At 30.5% G+C, this 12,940-nt stretch overlaps 4 protein-coding genes across 6 annotated transcripts in view; 1 reads left to right on the top strand and 3 right to left on the bottom strand.

The window, feature by feature from the left end:
* AstA-R1 (allatostatin A receptor 1) overlaps window positions 1-5,097 on the bottom strand; it is a 45,579-nt gene extending 40,482 nt beyond the window's left edge. The window contains exon 1 of one of the 3 annotated variants that reach the window (XM_035869586.2): window positions 3,497-5,097. The gene's annotated coding sequence lies outside the window, so the exon portion shown is untranslated. The remainder of the gene's footprint in view (window positions 1-3,496) is intronic. The other 2 variants (XM_035869585.2, XM_035869587.2) reach the window with 2 other exon arrangements.
* LOC118443107 (B9 domain-containing protein 1) overlaps window positions 1-5,860 on the top strand; it is a 117,931-nt gene extending 112,071 nt beyond the window's left edge. The window contains exon 5 of the mRNA XM_035869599.2: window positions 4,872-5,860. Within this exon, the coding sequence (XP_035725492.1) occupies window positions 4,872-4,927 (56 nt within the window). The 3' untranslated portion in view covers window positions 4,928-5,860. The remainder of the gene's footprint in view (window positions 1-4,871) is intronic.
* Window positions 5,861-6,492: 632 nt separating this feature from the next.
* LOC118443102 (uncharacterized) lies at window positions 6,493-9,326 on the bottom strand. The gene is made up of 4 exons (XM_085656400.1): window positions 8,781-9,326; window positions 8,377-8,535; window positions 8,004-8,257; window positions 6,493-7,559 (listed from the first exon to the last, which is right to left on the bottom strand). Exons 1-4 carry the CDS (start codon window positions 8,800-8,802, stop codon window positions 6,783-6,785), a joined length of 1,212 nt encoding a protein of 403 aa, XP_085512526.1. The 5' UTR covers window positions 8,803-9,326; the 3' UTR covers window positions 6,493-6,782.
* Window positions 9,327-11,576: 2,250 nt separating this feature from the next.
* LOC118443101 (uncharacterized) overlaps window positions 11,577-12,940 on the bottom strand; it is a 2,644-nt gene continuing 1,280 nt past the window's right edge. Inside the window, exon 4 of the mRNA XM_035869582.2 lies at window positions 11,577-12,831. Within this exon, the coding sequence (XP_035725475.2) occupies window positions 12,055-12,831 (777 nt within the window). The 3' untranslated portion in view covers window positions 11,577-12,054. The remainder of the gene's footprint in view (window positions 12,832-12,940) is intronic.

The raw sequence follows: 12,940 nt of genomic DNA, 5'->3' as shown, positions 1-12,940 counted from the left end.
ACGAATCACGAACAAATAACAATAGAAAATGGATGGAAACTGTAGGATTTGGTTGAGCTTATTTGATTTTACGCAGCCAGTCGACAGATCAAATTAACCAGAAGCATCGGCCATTCGAGCATAATACCGCAATAAATAGTTTCATTCACCTGCAACCGCCCATAAACGTGTCATTTATGCATTTCAACTAGCTTTGTGTGATTCACTACTATTAAATCGATCATGAGAGAATGATTTTAGTGGGGTAAGTCTTGTTGAAATGATGACCAAAATCTCATAGTTCTCTTTGTTTGTAATTCATAAATACTCTTACTGTTAACGCATACGTTTAATTAGAAATTAAAACATTCATAAAATTTGTTTAATAATATTTGTTATTAAGTAATTATACATAAAGCAACAGTGAAAGTTATGAAAGTGTTGAAAAAAAAAGAAAACAGAAAATATGTATAAAAGATCATATTTCAAGATAATAAAGAAAAAAGTAAGTTAATGAATCGGAACAACATCGACGTAATTTACTATGATTTTTTCCTTTCTTTTTTTGCTTTTTTGTTCCTAATGTTTCTTTCCTATATAATCGATTATCTTATCTTAGAAAAGATTAATAACACGTAAGAATAAAAAGAACGAACGATATAAAAGGTCGATACGTACGTAAAAAAAAGAAAAGAATAATGGCAGGTAGTTCCAAACGTAATAACAAGCGTATATCTTACATCACGATGAACGTGCGATAATAAGAACAACAGTTGATTTTCTTTTATATATCATATTAACTTTAACACATAAAAGAAAAGAAAGAAAGAATTATACACACACACACACACACCAGTAGAAAATAATTAATTATAATATTCGCAAAGATATAATCTCTTTTTGAAAGAGATCCACTTACACGTTAAACGTTAAACGCGTTATTAATAAATTTCACGGTAAATAGAAATTGTAAAAATCAGTGATGACAGATGATCAAATTGAAATTTTATCAAAGAAATGAATGATAAAAGAGAATTGAATATTCCCAGGTAAAATATTTTATAATCAAAATAAATGAGTACGATACGTCGATTCTTTCGTTTTCTTCCTTTGACACTTCTACAATGTTTTTCTCTTTATATGTGTAGGTTTTATATATCTATGTACTTTCTCTCTCTCTCTCTCTCTCCCTCTCTCTCTCTCTCTCCCTCTCTCTCTCTCTCTCTCTCTCTCTCTCTCTCTCATTCTTTGTCTGTCTCTCCCTGTTTCTCTTCATCTCTATTCATTATATTAATTTCTCATACGTTTCGGAAGCCATTAAAACTGAAAATCGTTGCTTTCAAAAAACATACATAAATAAAATAACAAAACTATCCGTTTTTTTCTTATATATAATAGTTGTATTAATCTATAAAATTATAATAATTATTATGCGTTATTACTTTTGCATAATAAGAATTTATAATTATGTCTACGACCTAAACATGACGATACGAATAAAAATTACAAATGATTACGTAATAAAATAAACGAAAATATAAAATGCAAATTACGGCACGAATTAATTCTCTTTTTTCTTTACTCTCAGAACAGGTTCCTGCCATTAATAATTACTTTGTTGTCATTCTTTAAACGTTCTTATATTTTTTCTGTCTTATTCCATTAATCTACATATTTATCTTCATTATTTACACATTTGTATCACTTATTATTAATGCTTTTGAATTTTTATTAACTTACTTTGCCTATAATGTATGTCATTCCAGTACAGTCAATTTATATATATTTATATACATATATAAATGTGTGTATATATATATATATATATATATATATATATATGTCATATGTATATATATATACCAAAGAGATATAAACAACCGTAACGAATCATTAAGAAAAAACAAAAAATAAAAAATACGATCGATGGCACGTTTTATCGCGATTATAAAATGATCGATACGTATGCATTACCAGAAGAAAAGTAGATCGAGCGTAATCATCGTAGATCGACCGTTCGCTTTCCGGTAGAATATCCTACCAAACTAAATCCTCTTTTTCTTTCTCTTGATAAAACGAGAAACGAATTGTCGTCATTATCACTTGATGCTTTCACACTATGCAAAATATTACCAAGAGGAAATTTCCTTTCATTCGTCATCTATGTAACTTCAATTCGTCCGAGAATTATTTATTACGTCGGTGAAATCGCAAGAGAACTCTCTTCAAAATGTATATCTAGTGTTTCTTCTTATTTTTAATTTGTTCATTTCTTTCGAAAGGTTTATTCCGTGCACGTTTACCGTTTGTAATTTTTTGAAATTCAATAAATATTGAAAAATTTCATCCAGATATAAGTATTTCAAGTTATAGGTTTACTAGCGACTTGTACATTTTATACATTAATGTAAGAAACTTGTCGTTGTATTCCAAAACAGAATTTTTTCTATAGTATTTTAGTTATTTTAAATATAGTATAAAGAAAAGAGCCTCTCGAATATTGTCCAACCACGAAGTAAATTACCCTCACGAGTGGCACATTTGAAAAGAAACGTCGGAACTTAAATATGTCGGATAATTTTTCTCTATTGGCTTTAAGAAAAGCAAAAGGACGAAAAATACGATTACGAGTAACTTACCGATCGTAATTCTAAACGGAGAATCAGATCGAGAAGACTTCATAGAAGAACAACGAGACATGCAATGATCGTGAAATGACGTGAATTCCTATCGGTCATTCTACAAAGGGAAGAACGCGTAATTCACATAAATGAATAATGACGGAGGGTATCATTCTCTCTATGTCGACATCAAAAATTTATATCGCAATCGTGACCATCGCCATAGGATTTATCTCGAAATAAATGTGTTCTCCTAAATAGGCTATCCTTGAAAATCGATCGGCGTTTCCTATTTCTTTCTTTTATATTTATTTATTTATTTACTTATTTTTTTTTTCTTTTTATTTCAATACATCATCACAAAGAAACCTGTTTTCATTAATTATCTATACTGAAAAGGAAAATCGACAAAGTATTTCGTTATGAAAATATATTCGAATCTTTTGTAATTCGACTGCGAAGAAAGTAAAAAACCGGAAAAAAGAAATGAAGTGATGAACACAGAGAGATCATAATCACCGGCCTAGATTTACGAACGCAATATCCCTTTATGTACACGGGTCGACAAACGGAAAACTCTCTTTTTCTTTTTTTAAAAATTCTTTAATAAAAGTACGAGCAGAGACGAGATTTTTGCGTTCACACGCACAACTTTGCAACTTGACGATGAAACCTCACTAATCCTAATCTACTACCATCGACAATATCAAGTTTTTTTCATCTCTTTTTTCCTTTTCACTTTATTTTTTATTGTTATCAAGTAACTACTCTTCGCCTATAGATCTCATTTTCGAAAGACATCAGATATAATATTGTATCACCTTACCGACAAATTCTCAATAATGTTTTATTGAAAAAAAATGAAGGATAATTATCAATGCGTTACATGTACATACCTCTAACGTACGTGACGATGTTATCCGGAAAGAAAAGAGAGAAAGATGAACGAGACTGAACTGAATTTTTCTTTTTTCTTTCTTCCCGCCGGTCAGATGATCTCGTTAACCACGTGACTGGCTTAATCGAGACAGACTGCTCTCACGAAAACTTTCAATCGATTGTAGTCCTGCTTCTTCTTCCTCTTCTTCTTCTTCTCCTTCGTATTCTTCTTCTTCCTCTTCTTCTTCTTCTTCTCCTTCTTCTTCTTCTTCCTCTTCTTCTTCTTCCTCTTCTTCTTCTTCTTCTTCTTCTTCTTCTTCTTCTTCTTCTTCTTCTTCTTTTTCTTCTCACTTGGATGCCTGTTTTCTTCGGATTTATCGATAAAATATTTTACGAAAGGCCTGACAATGAACTATTCGACAATAGTCGTTGTAGTACAAAGCTCGTCGAATATCCACACGCATGACTCGCCGAAAGATCAACGAACCGAATGAAGTTCACGGGTAAAAGCTAACGCCCTAGTGATCTCAATTTTTCGATCCTCCTGATCCTCTCTGACGATCATGTTATGATCCTTCCACGTTCATTAAAAGTTAATGAATTCAAGTACTAAGTTAATGAATTAAAATTTTATTGCGCGTTCTAACAAGGCTAGAGCCACCAACATGAATCATCTTTTCGTGGTCATTTCAATATTCTTTCACGTTTGTGAAAAGTGTGAAGTGTTTAGTATGAATGTTTTAATTTTTTAATTCATAACGATGAAAACAACTATGTAAACATTCTGTTTAACGTTTGCTTCTGTCACGATTAAAAATCAAATCTGTTTGATATTGTCCCTACTGAGTGGTGAAGACATTAAATGTCACGATAATAGCTTCACGCGAGTCGTACTCCACCGAAATATAATTCACGTTCGTGGTTCACGTCTCGTGGGAAAGCGGCATTAAAGAAACAGATGATGTTTCGAAAGTATTAAGTTTTTGTGGCTATAGAAAAAAAGGAATAAAAAATCCAATTAGTATTCTGTTTTCTTTGTAATATTATTCCTTTCTTTTTCATTTTATTTTATTAAGTGCCACTTTTGCTGACGCGCCGAGGAAGAAATATTTCGGATAATTTGGCAAGGAGTAACGAAATTGTCGATTGTTTTGTCGAAAACTATTTATGTTGACTCATACGTTGACAAAAATTCAAACAAACACTCTTTGCACGATCATATGATATCTTATAAAATTTAAATAAAAAAAAAAACAAAAGGTCTTTTTCTTCTGTATTTATCTATGACACGTTCCTTCGATTCTATCTTCATCACGATCAGAATCATTGTCATGTAACCGACCACGCTCGCTCGAAGGACATTATGTACTGACGACTTCTGCCTACCCGTAGCGACTCACGCACCTATGAGAACTTCTAGAGGGTGTCCAGAATCAAGGAAGCGCTGAGGACGTTGGATGAAACGCAACTGTACGATAACGTCCTCAAACTGCTGAGAGAAATTTGTCGCTGATTCCTCGATCCAGGAACGAAGTCGATTTCGGTAATACGAACCTGTCCGTGGTGACATCTAGTAATTAATTATAGCTATATTCTCAAAAGAGGATTCAGTTTTCAATTATACCGATTGTTAAACTTCTCTTATTCTACAATATCAAATAACTTTCTTTTTGTTTTGATAATATTTTTAGCATTTACTACTTCGCTTACGATTTAATCGGACGAAATTCTAAACAACAATGTACCAGTCGATTCTCACTGAACGTGTTAAATGAAAAAATCAAAAGAATAAATGAGTTGATTGAATGATTGATGTTTATATAAGCAGTAGAATTACATTATGATTCTAGTTTATATACCATATTTTAGCACAAACCAAAAAAGCGGCTATATGTCGAAGAGGCCACCAAAAACCATGTCGCAAGAGGTCAACTATACGTTTATATGTAATTTTTGAAATAGTAAACACATCGATAATAGTAGTTCTCTGTTTAACCGTCCGAGTAAAAATAAAGTAATATCAAATACTTGCTTTACATATATTCCATTCAGTAGATACTTGTTCATTGTCAAGACACAACGTAGACTTCTTTTTTACCATCAGTCACTATAGTAGATTTCTGATTTATAATTGTTGATACATTCCTGATTTCTAATGATGGTAAACATTTTCCTACTATACAAAGGATCAGTAAGATTTATTTCTGTTTGTCCGACCAAGAAAAATGTAAATAATAATAGTCACCTTTCTTACTAACATAAGAGTGCAGCATTCTATTACCATGCCATTTATACAATATATCTTAAGACTGACAATTTATGATTTGATAATCACGCTACTACAAATTGCTTTGCAAAGAAGGAAATGTCAATTTTCTGCAGGAATGTTTTATTTTTTACTCTTATCAAACTTAGAAAAGATATAAGAGAATACATGAGAAATATAAAGGTGCTACAGTCTGAATATTCTGATGCGTAGTAATTTTTAAAGTTCCATTATCCATAGACCATATTCCAAATAAGGTATATGTTTATCTAAACTACTTTACTGTTCAAATATGTTGAAATTATTCCGAAAATATTTTCAAATTATTCTAAAACATCCTGTATTCATATATATCAATATAATTAAATTGAGAGAATAAATATTTTTTTATTAAAAATATATATTTTAAATATTGTTTTATCATTAATCATTGAAACACATGCTGATCTTTCTGATCATTACTGATCTTTCTCATTAAAGTTTAATATTTTATTTGATTAAATAATTTTATTTAACTCCTTGCATTACAATTTATATTTTTACAACCAATTTAATATTTATGATATAGACGATAGTATATCTAAAATATAAAAAGAAGTAATTATGTATGCATGATCTGAGAAAAACTCGTCAATGTACTTATAATTTGGCACATATTCGAATGCATCGTAATTAAGGTAAAAAATTAACAGAATTTGTTTCGTTATTTTGATTTCTTCTTTCTTGCATTTACAATACAATAATTAATTTGTTTAAATAGATTGTATTATACCGTGATTTTTTATTTTTTGTTTCCTTCAATTATTCAATAACTGAATAACAGATTTTAACATTTTTGTTGTTAATGTTTCTAATACTATAAAATTACAAGAATAATTTTGCTCTTCACCCATATTATTACATTACATTATTCTAATCCCTTCTTTTCAAATAAAATTTAATTGACAAGATTAAAAAATATAAAACTTAGTCACGCATGGTCTATTTCTGCGATACGCAATACGCTGTTTCATTTGTCTATTTCATAAAAATTCCATCTACTGCTTATACATTCGAAGATAATGCAAAGTTATAAATTTTAATCTCTCGGCTTTGATTGGACTTATTTCCGCATTAAAAAATTGCATGTTTTCTATATCGTTGACGGTTATTTTATCCATATCTATAACGCTATTCTCGTCAGCGAGTACTATGTGAACAAAAAAGAATCCACTGAGCAATCCAAACAAACTGAATTTTTTTAATTCCGACTTAAACCATTCCATGGTCAAATTCTTAAGATCTTCTTCGGAAACGCCGGACTCTCTCAGCTTTTCCACAAATGTACGGTGATAAAGTTTTATCAAATTATCATAACTATCTTCAATAATGCAAGATCTTACGCTCGAGTAAATGAAATAATGGAAATCAATGGCAACGGATAAATACCGAGATATTTGATAATCAACTAATTTCAAATCGTACACTTGACCGTCCTTATCGTGTTTGTAAAGAATATTGTTCATCCAAGTATCCCCATGACATATAGTAAAATACCTATCTTTCGGTAAGGAAAACAATTTTACCATCATGTCGTAGCATTTATTTCTGAGAGATCTCACATACTCTATCGCCTTTTTCAACTCTGCCGTCTGAAACTTTATTGACTCCAAATGATTGATCGTACTAAGCAGACTCTCTTCAACATTCCTGTCAACAAAGAAATTATCATCTACCGAGAAAATGGTTTCCTTCAATGGACTTGCCAATTTTTCAAAATTTTCGGGATCCTTCAATTTTATCGATAAAGAATTCGCGTGCCACTTCGCCAAAGTCTGTAATAGAAAAAAAAATGTGAATACTTTTTTTATTATGCCGTATGCACAATTTTTCGATAATAAATATGCGAGTCGTTACGATCAGTAATGTTAATTTTATGTTGATTTTTCGCAATATGAGAAAGAAGAATAAAAATATTTCTAATCATTGGCTATAATTAATGAATAAATTCTGAAGACTAAATAATATTATCTAAATAAAAACTTTCCCGATGACGTCTTCAGGAACATAGTAGAAAATCAAATACAATGATCCTATAAAAGCGATTACCTTGGCAGATTTTTGCCGTCATATTCATCTTACATACACGATTATTTGTATTATTTTTTATAAACGGTTGAACACATATATAATTATATCCGGTGGAAAGAATGTTTTACGTGAGTATTATTAATAAAAAATTAATGTAAAAATATCAAGAAAAAGATTTTTGATGGTACCTGAATGGTGAACAAGGTATGTTCCAAATCAAGATAATCTTGTCTTTTGCAATTAATGTACCCTTCTTCGCGCAAGTCTTGCATAATAATTTCGTCTTTGTCGACATAAATACAACGTGGACCATAATCACCGACAATAGGAAGGATCTTTTCGTACATGTATCCTTCGGTAATGTATAAAGCCTCGGTATTGATTAATTGGGCAATAGGACGGAAACGGGGAAGTATCTTTGTCATAAAACTTTTTTTATAAGCTACAAATAGAAAAGAAACAAAAAATTGAAACTTAACCAATAAGTCATTGATCGATTATTAATTAAATTGATAACAAAGAGTTTTATATGTTAATCGGAAATCAACGAGTAATACTAACGAGTTCCGTTTCCATATTTTCCGATGACTACTGTTCTGATCATAACTGAGGTATAGTTATCACCCAAATTGGAACCCGCCTCATCTTTGGCTTCATGAATAACGAGTTCTTCATCACCTTCAAACTTCCTCAACAAAGACTGCATCTTCTTTATGACATCTGGAGAAAATCGATAAAACAAAAATAAAATCGAAAAATAAAAGAAGAAAAATATTTGAATTTCTTTGTTAACAGCTTCGAAAGAAAAAAAGAAGTAACAATAATCGAGTCGTCTAATCAAATGTATTATTAAAGATCTTTATGATATCTATAATATAGATGATATAATATAATATAATATAATATAGAATTATGATATATAAATATCTATAAAACAATATTATCGTAAAATCTTTCGCTCGTACCTGACATAGATCTCTGCTCCATTTTTTATTATAACCGTACTAGACCTTGGCAGATAGCAAACTATTTGCTTGATAGCAAGCGTTGCCATAATAATGCATTAGAATCTTTGACGTAATACCGAAGATAAATGCAGGTATTGCAGAGAATCAACTGACTTCCCGTAACTTGAATATATTCTCTTTCTCTTTCTCTCTCTCTCTCTCTTTCTCTCTCTCTCCCTCACTCTCTCTCTCTCTCTCTTCCTCTGTCTCTTTCTCTCTTCCTCTCTCTCTATCTCACAATAATAATCTTCCTAAGAAAAAAAATTATAATTCTACTACCGTCCTTATGAACGTTTCCAGCACCACGAGTATACAAAACTACTAAATTTGATTATTACTTTATTAAGCCCACAATATCACTCGCAACATTACATATACATGTTCGACCCACCAAGAATACACATTTGATCGCACACGAGCAGAAATACTCAGTATTAACAAAATCAAGAGATAATCCGTCCGATCGGACGGATTCCCACTGAATTATCATCCAGTTTTTGTATCTCTATCTCTTCCTTCTGTATTTCCTCTCCTCCCTTTTATCTAGCATCATTGCTAGTAGAATGCTAGATAGAACGCTTTATCTTGAACGAATAAAACAAATACATAGGAACTTGATTATTTCTGAATTCTAAACTATACATATATATATATATATATATATATATATATATATATATATATATATATATTTTAAGTAAACATACGTTTTATGTAAACATTCTGTTTTACGTTTGCTTCTGTCGCAATTAAAAATCAAATCTGTTTGATATTGTCCCTACTAAGTCGTGAAGAGATATAACAATTTCACGCGAGTCGTAATCCACCGAAATATAATTCATGTTCGTTGTTCACGTCTAGTGGGAAAGCGGCATTAAAGAAGCAGATATTGTTTCGAAAGTATTAAGTTATTGTAGTTATAGAAAAAAAAGAATAAAAGATCCGATTAGTATTCCGTTTTCTTTGAAATATTATTCCTTTCTTTTTCATTTTATTTTATTAAGTGCCACTTTTGCTTACGTGCCAAGGAAGGAATATTATTTCGGATAATTTCGCAAGGAATAAAGAAATTGTCTATTGTTTTATCGAAAACTATTTAAGTTGACTCATACGCTGACAAAATTTGAACACTCTTTGCACGATATATCATGATATCTTATAAAATTTAAATAAAAAAGGAAACAAAAAGCCTTTTTCGTCTGTATTCATCCATGGCATGTTCTTTCGAACCTATCTCCATCACGATCAGAATCATCGTTACGTAACGGACCACGCTCGCATGAAGGTCATTTTTACTGACGATTTCTGCCATCTCTTAGCGTCTCACGCACCAATGAGAATTCTTTTAGAGAGGAGCCAGAATCATGATAGCATGGCTGATGTTGAATAAAACACAACTGTACAATAACGTCCTCCAACTGCTGAGAGAAATTTGTCGCTGATTCCTCGATGCCGGATCGAAGGCGATTTCGGTAATACGAAACCGTCCATGGTGACATCTAATAAATAATTATAACTCTATTCTCAAAAGAGGATTCAGTTTTCAATTATACCGATTGTTAAACTTCTCTTATTCTACAATATCAAATAACTTTCTTTTTGTTTTGATAATATTTTTAGCACTTACTACTTCGCTTACGATTTAATCGGACGAAATTCTAAACATAAATGTACCAGTCGATTCTCACTGAACGTGTTAAATGAAAAAATCAAAAGAATAAATGAGTTGATTGAATGATTGATGTTTATATAAGCAGTAGAATTACATTATGATTCTAGTTTATATACCATATTTTAGCACAAACCAAAAAAGCGGCTATATGTCGAAGAGGCCACCAAAAACCATGTCGCAAGAGGTCAACTATACGTTTATATGTAATTTTTGAAATAGTAAACACATCGATAATAGTAGTTCTCTGTTTAACCGTCCGAGTAAAAATAAAGTAATATCAAATACTTGCTTTACATATATTCCATTCAGTAGATACTTGTTCATTGTCAAGACACAACGTAGACTTCTTTTTTACCATCAGTCACTATAGTAGATTTCTGATTTATAATTGTTGATACATTCCTGATTTCTAATGATGGTAAACATTTTCCTACTATACAAAGGATCAGTAAGATTTATTTCTGTTTGTCCGACCAAGAAAAATGTAAATAATAATAGTCACCTTTCTTACTAACATAAGAGTGGAGCATTCTATTACCATGCCATTTATACAATATATCTTAAGACTGACAATTTATGATTTGATAATCACGCTACTACAAATTGCTTTGCAAAGAAGGAAATGTCAATTTTCTGCAGGAATGTTTTATTTTTTACTCTTATCAAACTTAGAAAAGATATAAGAGAATACATGAGAAATATAAAGGTGCTATAGTCTGAATATTCTGATGCGTAGTAATTTTTAAAGTTCCATTATCCATAGACCATATTCCAAATAAGGTATATGTTTATCTAAACTACTTTACTGTTCAAATATGTTGAAATTATTCCGAAAATATTTTCAAATTATTGTAAAACATCCTGTATTCATATATATCAATATAATTAAATTGAGAGAATAAATATTTTTTTATTAAAAATATATATTTTAAATATTGTTTTATCATTAATCATTGAAACACATGCTGATCTTTCTGATCATTACTGATCTTTCTCATTAAAGTTTAATATTTTATTTGATTAAATAATTTTATTTAACTCCTTGCATTACAATTTATATTTTTACAACCAATTTAATATTTATGATATAGACGATAGTATATCTAAAATATAAAAAGAAGTAATTATGTATGCATGATCTGAGAAAAACTCGTCAATGTACTTATAATTTGGCACATATTCGAATGCATCGTAATTAAGGTAAAAAATTAACAGAATTTGTTTCGTTATTTTGATTTCTTCTTTCTTGCATTTACAATACAATAATTAATTTGTTTAAATAGATTGTATTATACCGTGATTTTTTATTTTTTGTTTCCTTCAATTATTCAATAACTGAATAACAGATTTTAAGATTTTTGTTGTTAATGTTTCTAATACTATAAAATTACAAAAATAATTTTCCTCTTCACCCATATTATTACATTACATTATTCTAATCCCTTCTTTACAAATAAAATTTAATTGGCAAGATTAAAAAGTATAAAACTTAGTCACACATGGTCTATATCTGCGAAACGCAATACGCTATTTCATTTGTCTATTTCATAAAAATTCCATCTACTGCTTATACATTCGAAGATAATGCAAAATTATGAATTTAAATCTCTCGACTTTGATTGGAGTTATTTCCGTATTAAAAAATTGCATGTTTTCTATATCCTTGACGGTTATTTTATCCATATCTACAACATTATCCGCATCAGCGAGTACTGCGTGGATCAACCAGAATCCAGTGATCAATCCATACAAACTGAATTTTTGTAATTCCGATTTGAACCATTCCATGGTCAAATTCTTAAGATCTTCTTCGGAAACGCCACACTCTCTCAGCTTTTCCACAAATGTATGATGATAAAGTTTTATCAAATTATCATAACTATCTTCAATAATGCAAGATCTTACGCTCGAGTAAATGAAATAATGGAAGTCAATGGCAACGGACATATGCCGAGATATTTGATAATCAACTAATTTCAAATCGTACACTTGACCGTCCTTATCGTGTTTGTAAAGAATATTGTTTATCCATATATCCCCATGACAGATAGTAAAATACCTATCTTTCGGTAAAGAAAGCAACTTTGCTATCATATCGTAGCATTTATTTCTGAGAGATTTCACATACTCTATCGCCTTTTTCAACTCTGCCGTCTGAAATTTTATTGATTCCAAATGATCGATCGCACTAATCAAACCCCCTTCAACGGTATTACCAACGGCGGTATTATTATCTACCGGGAAAAGGATTTCCTTCAATGGACTTGCCAATTTTTCAAAATTTTCGGGATCTTTCAATTTTATCGACAAAGACTTCGCGTGCCACTTCGCCAAAGTCTATAACAGAAAAAAAAAATGTGAATACTTCTTTTATTATGCCGTATGCACAATTTTTCGATAATAAATATGCGAGTCGTTACGATCAGTAATGTTAATTTTATGTTGA

This window comes from Vespa mandarinia, chromosome 4 (assembly GCF_050613455.1).
Source record: "Vespa mandarinia isolate Hongniang chromosome 4, ASM5061345v1, whole genome shotgun sequence".
NCBI lineage: Eukaryota > Metazoa > Arthropoda > Insecta > Hymenoptera > Vespidae > Vespa > Vespa mandarinia.
This window is presented reverse-complemented; position numbering and strand designations above follow the sequence as displayed.

Bases quoted from the DNA above. Each gene is read 5' to 3' on its own strand.
- LOC118443102 (XM_085656400.1), bottom strand. From the start codon at position 8,802: ATGGAGCAGAGATCTATGTCAG. The intron at 8,258-8,376 runs GTTAGTATTACT...TTCTATTTGTAG, and splicing joins AAAATATGGAAACGGAACTC to CTTATAAAAAAAGTTTTATG. The intron at 7,560-8,003 runs GTACCATCAAAA...TTTCTATTACAG, and splicing joins ATACCTTGTTCACCATTCAG to ACTTTGGCGAAGTGGCACGC.